The 20,320-nt window shown below is 44.9% G+C and overlaps 1 protein-coding gene across 1 annotated transcript; it reads left to right on the top strand.

The window, feature by feature from the left end:
• The first annotated feature begins 219 nt into the window (after positions 1-219).
• NRSN1 (neurensin 1) lies at positions 220-18,150 on the top strand. The gene is made up of 3 exons (XM_035125418.2): positions 220-355; positions 12,549-12,749; positions 15,863-18,150. The coding sequence occupies exons 2-3, from the start codon at positions 12,558-12,560 to the stop codon at positions 16,259-16,261; spliced, it is 591 nt and encodes a 196-aa protein (XP_034981309.1). The 5' UTR covers positions 220-355; positions 12,549-12,557; the 3' UTR covers positions 16,262-18,150.
• Positions 18,151-20,320: the final 2,170 nt, after the last annotated feature.

Raw genomic sequence — 20,320 nt, 5'->3', positions numbered from 1 at the left:
TTACTCAGAAGTAAGTCGTTTCGAATTCAACGGGGCTTCCTCCCTGCTAAGTGAGATTAGGATTGTCTAGCCGCAGCCCCGTCCTTCAAGCGAGGCCTGCAGACCGAGGGCAGCCGAGAGCCCTGCTGAGCCGCTCGAGGAAGTGGCGGCGGCGGCTCCGGCTCCGCCTCCTGCGCAGCGCCCGGCGGCTCTCAGTGCGCAGGCACGGGTCGCGCCGAGCTCGCCGGGTGTGCATAATACGTGGCGTCTGAGGCTGGAGCGACGCACAGGCGAGAGATGGGAGCCGCGCGAGAGATCTGCGGCTAAACCAGCTGCATTTGCTCGCCCGGCAAGGAAGGTGGAGAAGGCGGATCAGGTAACCCAGAGCTTTCTCAGTTGCAGACTACTCGTTCGCTCCCGCCGCTTTCTTTGATTTTTTTTTTTAAACCCTGCGCGTTACTTTCAAATCAAAACACAGAAAAGCCGGGCTTCTGGAGCAGATCTGGGTCCGCAAGGAAGGCAGGGAGCGAATAATCCGTTTTTGCAAAGTGTGCGTGTGCGTTTGAGCGGGTGCTCACTGCATGTTGCATACTCTGTCCTAGCATTTTTACAGAAGGAGAGCCATGTAGACACGGTGTTTGCAACTTGCGCGGCGAGTTTTAGTCCGGGGGGGGGAACCTCACCCTTCGCTAGAAGGCTTTAAAAAAAAACTTGCAGACTGCCCTTCCTTTTCTGGAGGAAGGCGTTGCGTTATGGTTGGGGCTCAAGGGGGAAAAGAGTCCCGAAATGGTTAGAAATGAAGGGTGCGCAAGAAGCAGTGGAGGAAAGTGGGTGAAAGTGTCCTCTCCCGTTGTTGTTTACTTGGCAGGTCGAAAGGGGAAGGTTCTTAAAAACGTTTTTTTAAAAACACCATAAGAAACGAATGGACGAGTTTGCAGGCTGGAGAGTGTCTGGGACGCTGAAACTGTTGCTTGGCTCGTTTATTGGCGTTCAGCACCTTGGAGAGCTCCCGCGCGGAACAGCGGGACAGCCGTGAAGGACACTAGCCGGCAAATGCCCCTGCTCGCCTAGCCTAGAGGCAGCTTTTGATTTATCTTGTGCCTTGCCTAAGAAATGTTCTCCAGCGATCTGATTGCACATTTTTAAACATTATTTTAACTGATTTTCATATTTACTTTTACATCGTGTGACCCTCCTTGAAACCTTAAGGTGCTGTATACATAAAAAATATTAGTATTGGTATTAATTTGATTTCTAATTATTATTAAACCTAACACCCCATACTCCATTTCCTTCCTTCTTCATAGGCAATAATTCATTGGCTCTCATGTTCCATGTATTTTAAGCCTGTAACATTGCATCCCCAACCCCAACCCCCATTTTTCAGTCCTGGTTCTGTGGGTTAGACACCAAAGGAAACTGTAGCCTTCTGTTATTATTGTTGTTGTTGTTTAGTTGTTTAGTCGTGTCCAACTCTTCGTGGCCCCATGGACCATAGCACGCCAGGCACTCCTGTCTTCCACTGCCTCCCGCAGTTTGGTTAGACTCATGTTGGTAGCTTCGAGAACACTGTACAACCATCTCATCCTCTCGTCCCCTTCTCTTTGGGCCCTCCATCTTTCCCAACATCAGGGTCTTTTCCAGGGAGTCTTCTCTTAGTCTGCCAATCAAAGGAAAATCATTTTATTGACAATGAAGCTTACTGACTTTTTCTTTATTGCGTGTGTCCCTCAAAACATGGCTTGCATTTATAATTTATTGGTAATCATCTTAGTAACTTGTCAAAGAAGTGTTCAACAATGACCTGCCAATCCATTGGGGGGGACCTTTAAAGAGGATTGAGAGGCAGAGAAGAGGATATGAAATCCTATAGAGGATTTCCCACCTCCCACAATGGTTTGTTGGGGTGCTACTGTAAACAACAGATTGTTGCATAAGCTGATGGCAAAATGTTTGTGGCAGGTGTTAAGATGGCTTCACACAAAGAGTTAAGCATGTGGCTTCTAAAGACTTATGGCCCTCAGGCTAATTTTAGTGGGCTTCCAGATGCTGCAGGCCCACAATTGCTCTCTGGATCACCCCTCTGGGAATTACTTGAGGAAATGGACAAAGCCAAAAAGATGAGAGAGAGAGAGAGAGAGAGAGAGAGAGAGAGAGAGAGAGAGAGAGAGAGAGAGAGAGAGAGCTATGCAATGCTACAAATGGCATCCACTTTTCCCTCAGGTCATGCCCACCGCTGGCATGCAGCTCCCTACAAATTACCTTTGAGGTAAAAGAGAAAAGGGGGGCTTCCTCACCCCTTGCCCTAAATGTCTCATTCAAGTGGGTGTTTGACTACTTGCCACTCATCAGGTCTTATCCAGATCACTGTTCGGAGAGATGCATGTGATTCCTCAGGTGTTGCAGGGGATCCAGATGTTCTTCCTTTGAAGAAGTGTAGTTGTTGTAGGACACTGCATTTTCCCAGTGTAAAACACAGCGTGCTGAGGGAAATGTGATCAGCACCGTAAGCACTTCCTCTATGATAGTGACTGCTGTAGAGGATGTGGCAGCACAAATAAGCACGGGCATCAGAAGCGGTAGTCAGCCTTCAAGGCCTATCCAAATTCATCTTACTTTGTTAGATGTTGTTCTCTCCCTGTAACAGCAGAGTGCATAAGCACTCAAACTTGTGGAGACTTGCAAGGTTTCTGTCCCCGCTGAATCAGCAACAATAATTCCCTGCCATTTTTGAAACCATTTCCTGTGCTCTTAAGGCTGTATCCTCTCCCTCTCCAGTGCAAAAAAGGACAGCCTGCCAATGCTTTCTTTAAAAAAGAAAATCTCAGAAAAATATTCCCCTCTCACTTGCTCTACTTGTATATTATCTTTGAAGGTAGCATTCTATGGATTATCTGTTTCATGTCAGTGAAGGTCATCTGAACACCTAGCCATTTGTTAAGGGTGAAGGGGTGAATATGCCCTGGGTTGTGGCATTAGGGTGACTGCTGTCTTCACATAAGGCATGTGGGTTAACATAATTAAAGTCAATCTTACTTTTTAGCTTAAAAAATGAGAAAGTAACAAGTTATTGCAATTTTCATATTATCTGTAAGTATAACAACAAACAAGAACTAATATTTTTCTCAAGGACTGCTTCTATACAATAGATTTTTCTAGTTTTATTATAGCAACAACATATAGATGAATTATAATCACTCTGTGTGAGATATATGCTGCATGCAAACTTCTGAACAGTAAAGAGTTCTTACAAAAAGACTCATATTAAGTTCAGAAACTACAAACTTTTAAACAGCTGACTGGTCCACAGTTATCAATTCCCTCTTCTATTTTGTGGGAGTAAAAATTACTATAACAGAATCTTCTGTTTAGAAAGGTGGTCTTTGTACACAGATGTGCTCATCCAAAATTGGCTAAATTTTATGTAACGGTGGGCACAGCAATACTATCCTTAGGAAGAAGAAGACTATGGTAGAGCAGGCACCTCACCCATTGCCCTACTGGCTTACTAAAGCCAGGGTGGGAGGAAGGAGACAGGGTGTTTAGTTTTCCCTCCTGTTGACTTCAGTGGGAGTGAAATGCCTACCTTAGACCATGGGTTGGTGCAATTTTCATCTAATTTTGTGGGTGTTTTGTGGTTAATGAGTGGGCTTTGGATCCTGCAGATTCAAGGTCACTCCTGACATGCTGCCCTGGGAAACCGCATTTGTGGCCCCTTACTGACCCCAGAACACCAGTGTCAGGCAACTGCACCAGCAGAACTTCTCATGGGCATACCAGGGAAGGTTCCAGCAGCATAGACCCTCCACACTTGCACAGTTTCCTAAAGCCCCCCCCCCCAACCAGACCACATTTAGCTGTAGGATTGCAGTCAATATTCTATTTTGAGTTGCACCTCAAGCCAGAGTTCTTTTGCATCTGCATCTGTTCTGCTTGGGGGGGAGGGGGATCATTTTATGAAATACTGATGGGGACCAGGAAATGATCTAAAAAGAGCTCTAATGTGTTCACGTTTCCCTGGACTGATTGAGACAAGCATCACTATTTTTCTTCTGTTAGGTTACTGGTTCACATTATATTGGTACATACTCTCAAGTTACTCATGAAAATATAATGGAATAGATTAAAGATTCATTCAGTACTTTTTGCAAGCATGTTCTCGACATTTAATCTATCTATTCACAAATCTGATCACACCTGCAATGTGCTGCTGGAGTGTAATAACGCTCAAAATCCACGCAAGGCAGCCTTTGCCATGGCAACAGAAGTTGCTAAGGGATTACCTACCAGGCAGCTGCATGTTCCAAAGATCTGATTGTACATTTTCTTTGTTTCTCGATGATCTCACTCATTAGCTATTCTGCTGTGAAAAGTTTTGGTGTCGGCTACAACTTGCCGGATAAGTTAAATCTTATAACTAAAGGACCAATGTAACTTACCATCCTTAAACGATCTTAGAGATTTGTATTTTATCCAACAATCAATTAGATGCAAGCAAATAATACATCATTTATCAACATTTATTTTGTAAAAATAGAAGTCTTCCAATGCCTTCTTTTTCCATCGTTAGTGTGGGTTATTTTTGCTCTGCTTCATCCTTTCGGATAACATACTTTTGTCCTTCTTTTTCCATCGTTAGTGTGGGTTATTTTTGCTCTGCTTCATCCTTTCGGATAACATACTTTTGTGATGACAGTTGTCTGCTGTTTTGTGCCCAGAGCATAAGAGAAACAAGTTTCATAAATGATGCCATCCATGAGACTAGATGGTCTCTGAGATCCCACACAACTCGATTCTATGGGAAAACTTGTATAGTTTACATCAGGCATCCCCAAACTTCAGCCCTCCAGATGTTTTGGACTACAATTCCCATCATCCCTGACCACTGGTCCTGTTAGCTAGGGATCATGGGAGTTGTAGGCCAAAGCATCTGGAGGGCTGCAGTTTGGGGATGCCTGGTTTACATTAAAACTTCGGGGAGGGGGGGCTTGCTGAAAACAGCCCTCCCCCACTTGGTGCCCTCCTGGTGTTGAACTACAGCTCTCTCATAATCCCTGAAGATTGGCCATGCTGGCTGGGGCAGATGAGAGTTGGAGTCTAACAACATCTGGAGTGCATCATGTTGGGGAAGGCAGACTTAAGGCATGAGTGAAACCATTCACAGGGATTTTGCTGGTAATTCTGTTTTCCCAGTCCCAGCCAAAGTGTTTTTGGAGAAAATCCTCTTGCAGTTCAAACTTGGTCCATTGCTTTGTAAACATTCTACACCAGCCTGGCCACAAACAGGAGCAGGCAGGTAGCATGTGCTGGAGTTGCAGTACTTCGGATAGCTCCACACTTGGAGTTCACCACATCTGGAATTCAACTGAAGCCTTCTGTCCTCCTTGGGAGAGACTACACCTGCAAGGTTCAGCCCCGCATTCCTGAAGAGCACCAAGTACTAGGGCAAAACTTTATATCACAATAACTGCTTCACTGGCAATCAGGCATGTGGTTCAGTGGTTTTTAACAGTAAAGGCAGGGTGTGTGCACAATTTTTCTCAAGACCACAACACACAGGGGAGGAATTTAATCAGCCATGATTCTGATTTAAAAAGCTGTAGTTATTGACAGGTAAGGAAGGTTACCATTGGTGCCAGTGGGAGTCTTTTCCTTGTCATTAATTGTAGCGTGGGAGGTGATTTTCACTGGGATCACAGCTGGGGACAGAAGGCTTGCCTCTAACTTCCCTGTGTGCTGCAGTCCCCATTAATATTGAGATCTCACACACCTGCTATTAAATAAACAAAAACTGCTAACGTGTTTGCCAGTGATGCATGCAGTATTACTTAAAGTGGTAGCTTTCTGGCTGGGAGCTCAGTTCTTGCCTATCATTCAGCACCTGCCTTGTGTGCTGCCTACCTTGGCAAGCAGTCACTTGTCAACTGCAGTGCCTGATGTAAATGGTGCTAGTCTTTCAGTGGGTTCTGTCTCTAGAAATCCCGGTTTGGGAGTCTGGGACTCAAGGGACTCGGTGCCAGGGCCTGGGCCTTGGTTCAACACCTGTGGGGCTTGCATTCTTGATCAAGCTGCATCCTCCTCCTCCTCCTCCTCGAGTCTTGACTGCTGTGTAAAGTCAGTAAACTTTCTGTTTAATCATGCTACTCATGTGCTTTTTCTTGTGGCCGCACTGCATCATGGAATTGTAGTGTTAAAGCCATAAACCCTTACAGCCTCCAGTGTAGTAAGGGCAATCTGCACGCAGATGCAGGCTTTTGGGTGCATGACCTGGTGAACTAGGAAATGCACATGCAAAAAGATGTTGACACACATGGATTCCAGCAGTGGGTGCGGATCCCACAACTGGGCCAGCATGCATAGTTTCTGACATGCAGTTGAGGCTGGTTAGGTGGAGGCCAGTAATGGACACTGCTGCTGAGCTAAAAAACCAAGAGACTTTCCCACCCTTTTTAGTGAGCAGCTGTTGGGGGCAGTGAAGGCAAGGTATGGCTCACACAGCTGGCACACTACTGCATGAGCCCTACTACTCTCCACCTATTCATCCACAGCTGGTGAATGTGTAGGAGTGCCCCACATAGATATGGGCTGATGATGTCACCTGCCTGTGGTTGGTTCTGCTTGTCATTCACAAGCAGAGGATGTGAGTCACCCCAAGGCTTGGCTGTCTCTAACAAATGCCCACCAGTGGGGATGTGGGCCACTGTTTAGCGGTGATTTTCCTCAACTGCTTTCTGACTCATGGCTGCCACTTCAAGCATTAGACTGGGAATACATGCAATGCGAAACAGATGTGTGTTGCTGTGGGTTTTTTGACAGCATCGGCATCTGTTTCGAAAGAGGGGGAACAGGAAATTGAAAACAAAACAAAAAGGCAACAAGTAAAGGAATGACAAGAGAATGGATGGAAGGAAAAAGGAGGGCAATGTGACCTTCTCAATTAATTAACTAATTGCAAGGATGTTCCAACTGGCCTAGATTGATGAGACAGTGGGGAATATCTTTACAATCAGAAGACTTAAAACTGGTGCAGCTGTGGTCGCATTCTGACTGCGTTGGTTTTTGTTACATTTCCTGTTGTCATTTACAATTACTATTGTAAATTAGAGCTGTGAGCCAAAGAAGTGATGGACACTTGGGTGAGGAGCATATTGAGCCATCAAGAGCTCCACCAGGTGTTTCTGCTGTGGTACGCCCCATGGTTGAAGAGACAAACGTTGGTTTGGAATAATATGTGGCTTATCTCTTCAGCAGGAAAGACTGCTGCAGCAGAAACCAGCAGCATAGTTGGAAAATTCTACCGTACTCTCTACAGCTCAACACTTCTTTGGATTGTAGCTGGAGTCAGTTGACACTGACAAAAGTGGCTTAATGTTGCCCGAATAATTATAGTGCATCATTGTTGTTGCTGTTTTCATCATCAGTTCTAATAGACTGAAACAAATTTAAAAGCTCAAGGAAGCAAAGACTTCACCTGGCTACTAGTCACAATGGAGGGCTATGTTCTGCCTACACAAAGCATGGAGTCAGTGCTGTTTCCATGGTCAGTGGCAGTAATGTTTTTGAATAGCAGTTGCTGGAAACTGATGAGAGTTGGACTCCTACAACATCTGGAAGCCACAGGTCCCCCGCTCCTCTCTTAGATGATGCCTAATTTCCCATGTTTGCACCTTCTAATGAGAACATCCACGGTGCATCTACTCACAGTATTGGGCCACAAATGGTGTAACATTGCTGCTCATGTCATCCTTTAAGTCAGGCATGGGGAAACTTTGGATCCTCCCAAGTGATGCTGAACTCCTGTCATATCTATCCATTGTGCACATGAAATTATCATGCTTAAAATAAATAAAAAATTAGTTGTTTCTCTCCCTGGTATAACAACTGCTACACTCTTTGGGGGTTCCAAGGTATTGGAATCCCTTGAGTGCTCATGACAAAGAAATAGTCGTGTGTGTTTTACAGCAGGAAAACAAACTTTCGTAAAGAATTGGCATTCCTCAACCAGTAGGAGAAATACCACCTAGCAGGTAGCCAGAATAGTACGTAATGTACTTTAGCCTGAAACCTTGAAAGAATTTAATCCGAGGGATTTGGGGGTTGTTGTCATAGTGATGGAAATATCAGCAGCAGTCAGTCTGTGCCCACTTCTGTGACTTCTGTCTGATTTCTATATCGTTTAAATAGGAAGGTTGACGCTCTTCTCCATCACAGGTAATGTATGCAGAGCTGCTGTTCTGTAGCTGGCTGCTAGAATGAATGACTTGACAGGAAAAGGACATGAAACCTTATCCACTATAAGAAATTAAATTTAGAAACAGGAGTTGTGGAGAAGAAATCTTGCTTTAGATCAAAGTGTCTCAATGAGTTTCATAAAAGGAAATCACACGCTATTTTTAGGATGCCAGGTAAATTTATTCAGTGCTGATCTTACTCACACTTTCCGATTCATATAATCCTACTAAATGCATCACAGGGAGAAAAGTCAAGCTCTGCAGCAGAAGCTTCTGGCTGGCACTCAGCCATTGCTAATGGTATAGTATATTATAACAGCTGTATGGTGCTGCAACTACAATAATTTCCGCAGTGTTACCTCTGAGTTCCGCATGGATTAACGTAAGTAGCTTTAAAAAAACAGAATATTTTATTTATTGATAGGCAAGTTGGTTCAACCTTTTAAGGACTATTTGGTGCTACTGATTATTGGCAACAGTTATGGGAAATTGTCTCTTAAGCAAAGGCCTATTTCATAGGGCTGGTCATTCTCTTGGGTCATTCTGCTGTAGCATGAGTCTATGATCAAAGGCAGTAAGCTAGCCAATTCAAAATCTTTCTGGGCAGGGGCTGTGAACAGAGCCAGCGAGGGATGTCAAGCTCTTTACGAAGGTGAGAAATTATGAACATTGGTCTGAGCCAGACCAAAGCTTAGTAATGTCTCCTCTGCTCATGTTCCACGACATTAGGCAGAGATCCTTCCCAGTCTTGCTATCCAATTAGCCAGAGACCTCACAAATCATACACACTGCTTCTGAGCTACACCCTTACCCTTTAAGAGTACATTCAAGAGACAGGGTGCTCTTGGTGTTATGTGTAGATACAGGGGGGAAATCAACTTGGGTGGGGACTTGCAGACTAAGGGTCAAACAGACATGATGTAGACCTTGGTAAAAGGTGCTTAGCCATAAAAAAATATTCTGTGCTCACTGTGTTACATTTAACTGCACTTAAATCATGCGTTCTCCTTCATGGATCACTGCCTTGTTGTGGCGAAGGGGCTTGAACAACTCAGAAAAGCTATGAGCTATGCCGTGCAGGGCCACCCAAGATGGACAGGTCATAGTGGAGAGTTTTGACTAAACGTGATCCACCTGGAGCAGGAACTGGCAAGCCACTCCAGTATCCCTGCCAAGAAAACTCCATGGACAAAGACAACAGGCATATAAAAGTTATGACACTGGAAGGTGAGCCCCTCAGGTCGGAAGACGTCCAACATGCTACTGCAAAGGACAAGTACAAGTAGATTCAGAGCTGATGAAGTGGCTGGGCCAAAACAGAAAGGTCGCTCAGTTGCAGATATGCCTGGAAGCGAAAGGAAATTCCAATACTATAAAGAAAAATATTGCATAGGAACTTGGAATGTAAGAACCGTGAACCTTGGTAAGCTGGATGTGGTAAAAAATGAGATGGCAAGAATAAATTTTGACATCCTGGGCATCAGTGAACTAAAATGGACGGGAATGGGTGAATTCACTTTGGATGACCATCATATCTACTACTGTGGGCAAGAATCCCGTAAAAGAAATGGAGTGGTCCTCATAGTTAACAAAAGAGTGGCGAAAGTTGTACTGGGATGCAATCTCAAAAATGGTAGAATGATCTCGATATGAATCCAAGGCAGACCTTTTAACATCACAGTAATCCAAGTTTACAACACCTTCTAGAAATAACACCAAAGAAGGATGTTCTTCTCATTATAGGGGATTGGAATGCTAAAGTTGGGAGTCAAGCGATAAAAGGAACAACTGGCAAGTTTGGCCTTGGAGTTCAAAACAAAGCAGGGCAAAGGCTAATAGAGTTCCGTCAAGAGAACAAGCTGGTCATCACAAACACTCTTCCAACAACACAAGAGACGACTCCACACATGGACATCACCAGATGAGCAGCATCGAAATCAGATTGATTATATTCTCTGCCGCCAAAGATGGAGAAGTTCTATACAGTCAGCAAAAACAAGACCTGGAGCTAACTGTGGCTCAGATCATCAGCTTCTTATAGGAAAATTCCAGCTTAAACTGAAGAAAGTCGGAAAAACCAATGGGCCAGTAAGACACAATCTAAATCAATTCCCTTATGAATACACAGTGGAAGTGAAGAACAGAATTTGATTTGTATCAAACCTATCCATTCTTAAGGAAATCAGCCCTGAGTGCTCACTGGAAGGACAGATCCTGAAGTTGAGGTTCCAATACTTTGAGGTTCCAATACTCATGAGAAGTGAAGACTCCCTGGAAAAGACCCTGATGTTGGGAAAGATTGAGGGCACTAGGAGAAGGGGATAACAGAGGACGAGATGGTTGGACAGTGTTCTCGAAGCTACCAACATGAGTCTGACCAAACTGCGGGAGGCAGTGGAAGACAGGAGTGCCTGGCGTGCTCTGGTCCATGGGGTCATGAAGAGTCGGACACAACTTAACGACTAAACAACAACAAATCATGCATTGGCCCATCCATGTGTGGCAATAGTGTCATTGGTGTGCCTGTTCGGATTACTGATCACTAGTAGGCTAACTTCACCTGAAAACTGGCCAATGCACTTGTATGCTTATACAGGCAAGTGTTTACTCATGTTCTGCATCACATCTATGGTGAAAGAAAGGCAGGCTATAAATCCTGCCTGCATATTATAGCTGCCATGGGAAGGGCGGTGTTACCACATGTCTGTTTTTGCATCCTGATTCACTATGGACTCAGTTAGATTTCTCCATACCACACCAAACCTTTTTTAAATAAAAAAAATGTTTTGATAGGTGCCATGCTAGGTATCATGCTAGGTATCATGGCAACATATTCCTGTTAAATAAACCTTTTTGTGGCTAGCCAAACTTCTTGGAGATTTACCTTTTTCTGAGTTGTTGAAGGCAACAGGGATGGTGTATAAACAGATTGCCACTGGTCCTGCTTCCTGTCCAGTCCTCCCAGCATTGCACACTGGCCTTGCAAAGGACTCTGCTGTGCCAGCCCATCATCCAGGTTGTGTCTGGCCCCAAACACAATGCCACCTCTTGCTGAAGTGGGTAGATCCAGTATTGAACATAAAGGTAAAGGTAAAGGGACCCCTGATCATTACGTCCAGTCGTGACCGACTCTGGGGAGTCGCATTATTGGCCGAGGGAGCCGGTGTACAGCTTCCAGGTCATGTGGCCAGCATGACAAAGCCGCTTCCGGCGAACCAGAGCAGCACACGGAAACGCCGTTTACCTTCCTGCTGTAGCGATACCTATTTATCTACAGTGGTACCTCTACTTACGAATTTAATGCGTTCCGAACTCACATTTGTAAGTTGAAAAAAATTGTAAGTCGAATCCCATAGGAATGCATTGGGAGAAAAAAACCGTAAGATAAAGCAACCCTATCTAAAAATTCGTAAGTAGAAAAAATCCTATCTAAAATGTATCCAAGATGGTGGACGGAGCTCCATTCGTAAGTAGAAACATTCATAAGTAGAGTTATTCGTAAGTAGAGGTACCACTGTACTTGCACTTTGACATGCTTTCAAACTGCTAGGTTGGCAGGAGCTGGGACCGAGCAACGGGAGCTCACCCCCCCCCCCCCGCCGGCCTTCTGATCAGCAAGCCCTAGGCTCTGTGGTTTAACCCACAGCGTCACCTCCGTCCCAGCAGTATTGAACATAGGGCCCACCTAATATTGAGTCAGATCATTGTTCTATCTAGCCCAGTATTGTTACTTGATCCGAGAGTCTCCAGCAATAGCATTACCCAGCTTTTCCACCTGAAATCCTTTCAACTGTAGCTCACAGCAACTGAACCTGATATTTTCTGTTGGAGCTGTATCATTGATTTGTGAATCCTCTTTGCGGGAGCAATTGTTTATATGGCAGACCCATTGTCAAACTTTTCTGGGGGGTTTTAACAGCACACTTTCAGCCACCTGGCCCTTCCAGCTTTCTGTTAATGCATTTCCGTGTGTGTGGTATATGAGAGGAAATCCCCCTTATCCTTTGAGTCTCTGTGCAGCAATTGGTCAACCTAAACTCATCCCAGCCTTTTCTATGGTTGTGCTCTCCGCTGTCAATGCATTCTGAGCACCTCCAACGGGAGATGGATAGTTTTAACCCGAGGTGCTTGGTTTTGTACTGACGCTTTCATTGTAAAATGTTAAGGGGAAAACTACTATGATCAGGACCCCTGAAGGGTCTGATCATACAATTGCCTGGAGGGTTTTCTTCATGAGATCTCTTCCCTATCAAAATGTCACCTCTATTTTTACTTTGCTTTCCTGCGAGCTGTGCCATGCCTCTGTGGTACTCCATTGTCTGACCTTTTTCATTGCAGGGGAGAAGGATGAGTGCTTATGCTGACATCTGTGCATCCAAGCAGGCGCAACAGGGTACCCCGGAAGGAGGCTACCAGCGCTATGGAGTTCGCTCTTACCTGCATCAGTTTTATGAGGACTGCACAGCATCCATTTGGGAGTATGATGATGATTTTCAGATCCAGAGATCACCAAGCAGGTGGAGCTCTGCATTCTGGAAGGTAACAGCTACCCAATATTTCTCCTGCAGCAGGTCTGCATCAACTATGACCTTAAAAGCCAGGTGGAGCCTCATCAAACATGTATTGTGGCCTTCCAGATGCCAGATGTTTTTGCAGTTCCAGGCAGGCAGCAAACAAGAACATTTTCTGAGCCCCTCTTTGGCTGCCATTGCCCTAGTACAGGGTCCCCAAACTACGGTCCGCGGGCCAGATGCGGCCCAATTGGCCTCCCAATCCGGCCCGCGACGACTCCCGCCGCCCGCTGCTGCCGCCCGCTCTTACGGCGCACAGCGCGGCGGCGCACTTCCAGATCGGAAAAAAGCGCCGAAAATCGTTTGTGTGCATGCGTATGGGCCTCTCCCGACCCAGAAGAGGTCATTTCCAGTGCACTTCCGGGTCGGGGGGAGGCCCATACGCATGCGCACAAACGATTTTCGGTGATTTTTCCAACCTGGAACGCACCACCGCGCCAGTATGTGTGTGTGCGGACGCGCACTCCCCCACCCTCCGACCCGCTGCGCGCGCACTCCCCTACCCTCCGGCCCAAAGCCACGTAAGTCTGAGGACCCCTGCCCTAGTAGAAGAGCTGCATTGTAGTGTCAGTATATTGTAATGAGGGAGAGTACTCTGGAGTGTTAGAATTGTGGAAACAAACAGACCATATTTTCACTGACCAAAGCAGGTCCAGATTTTCAGAATTAATTGATCCAAATTCAGCTTTTTATCTCTTCAGGCTATAATAATAATAATCATAGAATCATAGAATCATAGAGTTGGAAGAGACCACAAGGGTCATCCAGTCCAACCCCCTGCCAAGCAGGAAACACCATCAAAGCATTCTTGACATACGGCTGTCAAGCCTCTGCTTAAAGACCTCCAAAGAAGGAGACTCCACCACACTTCTTGGCAGCAAATTCCACTGTCAAACAGCTCTTACTGTCAGGAAGTTCTTCCTAATGTTTAGGTGGAATCTTCTTTCTTGAAGTTTGAATCCATTGCTCCGTGTCCGCTTCTCTGGAGCAGCAGAAAACAACCTTTCTCCCTCCTCTATATGACATCCTTTTATATATTTGAACATGGCTATCATATCACCCCTTAACCTTCTCTTCTCCAGGCTAAACATACCCAGCTCCCTAAGCCGTTCCTCATAAGGCATTGTTTCCAGGCCTTTGACCATTTTGGTTGCCCTCTTCTGGACACGTTCCAGCTTGTCAGTATCCTTCTTGAACTGTGGTGCCCAGAACTGGACACAGTACTCCAGGTGAGGTCTGACCAGAGCAGAATACAGTGGTACTATTACTTCCCTAGATCTAGATGCTATACTCCTATTGATGCAGCCCAGAATTGCATTGGCTTTTTTAGCTGCTGCATCACACTGCTGACTCATGTCAAGTCTGTGGTCTACCAAGACTCCTAGGTCCTTTTCACATGTACTGCTCTCAAGCCAGGTGTCACCCATCCTGTATTTGTGCCTTTCAATTTTTTTGCCCAAGTGTAGTACTTTACATTTCTCCTTGTTAAAATTCATCTTGTTTGCTTTGGCCCAATTGTCTAATCTGTTAAGGTCATTTTGAAGTGTGATCCTGTCCTCTGGGGTATTAGCCACCCCTCCCAATTTGGTGTCGTCTGCAAACTTGCTCAGGATGCCCTCAAGCCCATCATCCAAGTCATTGATAAAGATGTTGGATAAGACTGGGCCCAAGACAGAACCCTGTGGCACCCCACTAGTCACTACTCTCCAGGATGAGGAGGAGCCATTGATGAGCAATAAAATGAAGGATATGCATAGTTAACATATTATAATTAAATGCAATCAAACCATTCCACTCGGTTCCATTCCCCCCATATTACATAGCTACATTCAGAATGAGTTCAATTCAGAATCACAGAGCTGGGAGGGACCATCTAATCCAGCCCCCTGCAATGCAGGAACCTTTTTGCCCAAGAAGGAACTCGAACCCAAGACCTTGAGCAGGCATCCCCAAACTGCGGCCCTCCAGATGTTTTTGCCTACAACTCCCATGATCCCTAGCTAACAGGACCAGTAGTCGGGGAAGATGGGAATTGTAGTCCAAAACATCTGGAGGGCCGAAGTCTGGGGATGCCTGACCTTGAGCTTAAGAGTCTCATGCTCTACTAAGACACTTTTTCCCAAGTTCATACACACGTATGCATCACACCCCAAGAAACTTACTTTGAATTTATTGGCACGTCTAATTTTTCAAAGGTAATATTTTTCTGTGTGTGCCTTGTGCTCAAATACTGTTGATGTTACAGGAGCTTAGGTATCTGTCCCTATGCACTGGGTTGCGGCCTTCATGCATATCTTATATTATTCATCCATGTAACAAATTATGGCATAGATTATTCCCCATTTTACAGATAAAGAACTGAGTATTCAATAGATCCACATTTGGAGGAATTTGACTACCGGTCCTCCAAATTCAAAATTTCACTTAAGCTTAAGGTGATAAAAATAATAGAAAAATTTATGGGCTTCAGCAAGTCTTGCCTATAATATCTGGGTAGAGGGAAATTAATGCCATGAGAACAATGATGAGTGGGTCAAATGTCTGCCATTTTGAATTATAGAGTTGGAAGAGACCACAAGGGCCATCCAGTCCAACCCCCTGCCAAGCAGGAAACACCATCAAAGCATTTTTGACATATGCCTGTCAAGACTCTGCCCTATTTGGTAAATTCTGGGGTCACAGGAGACAGGTGACTGCCATTTCCCTTGCAATGTCCATTTCCTCTCCCAAAGTTGTGTTTCAGATCCCATTTCTCAGGAACCCACATATTTCTAAGCCTACGGATTTATTTATGGACACGCACATTTCCTATTTCTGCCCCACATCCCTGCTGAATTTCCACTGTCTTTGTATCCATTGACTGCGTGCAGATGCTGTTAAGGTTGTGAAAAATCATCTGCCGACTCGAATTCGACATGACAGAAGCCTCCAGGGGCTCACGATGGCACTGCACGTTTCATTGGTGTGATGGCAGGTGTCAGTGACATGCCACGTAGATTTAATAGCTAAGACTGGAAACAATAAAGCAAAAAACTGCCGCCACGTCTTTGCTGATTTCTGAATCTTCTTTTTGTCTTCTAGGTCGGACTCATCTCGGGGACGGTGTTTATGCTGACAGGGGTCATCGTTCTCGTCGTAGGTTTTCTTGTGCCGCCCAAAATCGAAGCCCTGGGAGTAGAAGATTTTGTGGTGGTGGATACCCGTGCCGTGCAGTTCAACAGAGCCCTTGACATATGCAAGTTGGCCGGAGCAATATTGTTCTGCATCGGAGGAACCACAATGGCGGCCTGCTTGCTGGCATCTGCGTTTGCTAAAAGCTACTCCAAAGAAGAAAGGTACCTGCAGCAGAAATTTAAAGAGAGAATTGCAGACATCAGAGCCCATGCGCACCCCGTCACCAAAGCCCCGGCGCCTGGAGAATCCAAGATACCCGTCACGTTGTCCAAAGTTCAAAATGTCCAGCCGTTATCTGAAACCTGATGTTTGTTTTTCTCTTTCCTGACATACCCATCTTGTGAATTTGAAAAGGTCAGCTTTGGCCTGTGTATCAATCTGTGTTTCCCATGCAGTGTAACTGCAGCCAGTGGGGAAAGGAGCAGATTGGGAAGGAGGTGGAAATGGCTTGAAGGGGGCGGTTCAGCCACCAGTGGCTTGAGCAAAGCATTCATGTACGAGTTGTTCTCTCATTTTTAATAGTTGCATTGAACCCTTGCAAAGCACCAATTGATTGCCCTTCCCTTTAAATTTGTCACACATTTCGTGCTGCTTCCAGTTAATTCCAGTTAATTCCAGTTGATTCCTGTTTTATCGTGGACGGCTTCAAGTTATCTTCTCTTGGCTCTATAGCCAAAGTCCAACAAAACGAAATTGGAGAGAACCGTCATGCAAACAACGGGATCAGCTTTCTCATTTCCACCATGTGTGCTTGTACTACTGGGGAAGAAAGTTGTCTTGCAAACCAAAAGGCAGCTTTTCTCTTTAGCAGCATGAGCTGCTGTGGTGGGAATAATAAAGGGAGCCAGCCAATGCCCTCACTTGATCATTTGTTTGTTTTTAAATAGAAATGGCAGATCATTAACATGATATTCCATATTTTGCCAGTCCTGTTATAGAAGAGTTACAATAAGCCCTTCTTTATAAAGAAATCCATCCATTACTGTCATCTGAAGAGCAGCCTTTAGAGTCTACCAGTGAAATCCACTGAGCAGGGCTTTGTTCCATGTAAGTGTCTACCAGACTGCAGTCACTAGAATCCCATGCATTCTTGTAGCAACCTTATGGTGAGAGGTATGGTTCTCTAACCATCAGACGTTGCACTTCTCAGTATTATGATTGAAAAATATCCTGTTCTGAGCTGAGCCCCAAATTTAACACCTTCTTTTTCTGGGAAGTGCAATTTTGAAAGTTGCCATTTTAAAAAAGAAGAAAACTTTTGTGTAGAAGTGTATACCAAGTTAACCCACCTGCAGGTCTGGTCTCAAGTTTTCAGTAGGGGGGGGGGGGAATGTAACTGAGGCTGTTTTTCCATACAGCGTGCGCATTTCGCAGTGGTACAAGATAAGAACAGTAAAAGCCCAGTTCTGTGCTTCATGTACTGTGCACTGTAGTGTGTGCACAGAGCTCTTGAAGTGTGCACAGAGTTCCTGGGCACATGAAGAAGACCTTTTACTTCAATGGTGGGAGCAAATGTATACACACAAAGGAATACATGTGTAGATCTGCTCCCTTTGTTGAAAAGGGCATCAAAGACCCTCTGCCTGCAGCAATTTCTGGACTGGGGAAGCCACGGGGCAAGTTCCTCCATGTTGTTGCCTAACTTCCATGAATTCCAATAGGATTTGTGCAGGAACATTTCCTGGTGAATCATGCATATTTTTTTAAGCTAAGATATTCTTCACTCCTTTAATCCGATTGCCTGAAAGAAACCATTAAATGTGATGCTTCTATTTTTCTAGATAATAGAAAGAGCTTATCCTTAATCATAGTACAGTACAGTTGTCTTGATGCTTACCTACAGATTTGTCCTTTCCACTAAAGATATAAATCATCTTTGTCTCTCTCTTTGTCTCTCTCTCTATAAAATTCTCCTCCTTTTATTCTATGGATCTAAAACAAGACTATGTAAAGAGATGTGACCTTTATATTCTTTGACAATATGTGCCCACCTTATAGTTCTGTCTATTTTTTTCAATGGATTAAATAAAATTATTAAGAACTGGTGCTGTTGATGGGAAATGTTTCCTTTCAAAATATCAAGTGGGCATAAGGAGCTGGTTGGCCCAGCACAGAGACGGGGAACCTACAGCTCTCCCATCAGCCCCAGTCAGCATAGGTCAGGGAGAGAGAACTCACAACGTAACACCGGCAGTGTAACCCCATTTCTGGGACAAGGGTTCATGACCCTTTTGCCAACCAGTCAAACAGAGGGGCCAGGAAATACAACAGTGATTGACAGACACAGACACTTTCCTTTAACCCTGCCATAGGGCTTACGTTTAAGAAATGTTTTCGTTTACAAGTTGCATCTATGACAAAGTTATGTGAAGTAGTTGTTTGGGCAACAGATGATGTCAAGGGCATCATGTTCCTACCTTCAGTTTAGGTACCATATATATATATCTTAAAATCAGCTCCTGTCAGGAGTGGTGTGTGCAATTTCACCCTCTTTCTTTTGCAACAGATGCACATCTGGGATTAGAAAGGTTTCCACATCAAATGGAAGCACATCTCTTCCCTCTCTAGTTAGATGCAGCTCCGAGATCGTGGGCAATACCATCCCACTATATCTCCAAGGACTGACTTCTCTCTTCTCTCAGCCTCTTAAGTCGTTCAGCTGTTATACTCGCCCTGCTATCATGTAACGTGTGAGGTCCAGAGGGTGGTAACACGAGAACAGGCCTTCTCTGTAGTGGCTCCCCATTTGTGGAATGCTCTCCCCAGGGAGATTTGCCTGGTGCCTTCATGATATATTTTTAAGTATCAGGCGAAAGTGTTCCTCTTCAACCAGGCCTTTGGCTCTTATGATGAAGGGAGATATATAAATCAAATCAAGAAACAAAATAATGCAAGGATGAAGAACCTGTGGCCTGTCAAATGTTGTCAAACTGCGTCATTCATCATCTCTAACCTTGGCCACGGTTTCTGTGGCTGGTGGGATGTGAAGTGAGTCCAACATTATGTGGAGGTGCAAAGGTCCCCAGACCTGGTTTAAAACATGAACTGCTAAAATTTCAATTGTACCATGAATTCCATGGGAGGCCTTGCGTTTGTCTCACAATATTAATTCCCCATCCACATTAGGGGGCTAATTCTGCTTGTCAGTCCTTATAGGGTCGTTGCAAGAGTTACTGAAATAATACGAGTGAAGCGCTTAGAGAAAGCATTCTATAAATATGGTCATTCTTCTACAGTTACATGCATTTATAGCCACAGTGTCAAATTTTAATGAAAGGACTTTGGTCTTGCTCTTTTCATGTCAGTAGGAACCTTGTTTACTGCAGTTTGCTTTCACTGCCATCAAGCTAGCAGTGTGTGGGCAGCAGCAAGGCAGAGCACAATGACCTTTTCCAATGTGATGTTTAATTAAAGATTGTGAGGAGCAGGATTGTGACATTTTGAGTATTGCAGTGTGGCTTGCTGAAGGACATTTAAAATGATGGCTGCAATATCCACTAGTCTCCTTCCATCTTCCCCACTTCCCTTTTGATAACATCATTTCTGAAATCAGATTGAAAATCTAATTTACACCCCTTTCTAGAAAAATAAGGCAAGATGATATATCTCAAAAATTATTGCTCAGAAAAAAGAGAGGCCCAGACGTTATCTTGCAGTGACCTTGTTCAGGATGAGAAACACTCTAAAGAATTGGAAACTTACAGTCACTGGTTAATAGAAATACTAATGCTGAGGCGATATCTCTGAACAGCAGTTGCTGGAAATCACAGGTGAGGAGAGGGTCGTTGCACTCATGCCCTTTTCATGGCCTACCAATGGGCATCTGGTATGCCCCTGTGAGACCAGGATGCAGGATTAAATGGGTCGTTGGCTTGATCCAGAGGCACAATCAGCTTTTGGCATTCAGTGATATACACACTTGTGTGAAGGCCTGTAGCTCATTTGCAGAGCAACTGGTTTGCATGCAGAATATCCCCGTTTCAATCCCTGGCACCTCCTGGAAAGGATTCCTGCCTCTAACCCTGGAGAGTTACTCCTATAGGTAAGGTAAAGGACCCCTGGACAGTTAAGTCCAGTCAAAGGCGACTATGGGGTTGCAGCGCTCATCTTGCTTCAGGCTGAGGGAGCCGGTGTTTGTCCACAGACAGCTTTCCGGGTCATGTGGCCAGCATGACTAAACCGCTACTGGCGCAACAGAACACCATGAGGGAAGCCAGAGTGCACGGAAATGCCATTTACCTTCCCGCCACAGCGGTACCTATTTATCTACTTGCACTGGTGTGCTTTCGAACTGCTAGGTTGGCAGAAGATGGGACAGAGCAATGGGAGCTCACCCCGTTGCAGGGATTCGAACCGCTGACCTTC

Source organism: Zootoca vivipara, chromosome 8 (genome assembly GCF_963506605.1).
Source record: "Zootoca vivipara chromosome 8, rZooViv1.1, whole genome shotgun sequence".
In the NCBI taxonomy this organism is placed as follows: domain Eukaryota; kingdom Metazoa; phylum Chordata; class Lepidosauria; order Squamata; family Lacertidae; genus Zootoca; species Zootoca vivipara.
This window is presented reverse-complemented; position numbering and strand designations above follow the sequence as displayed.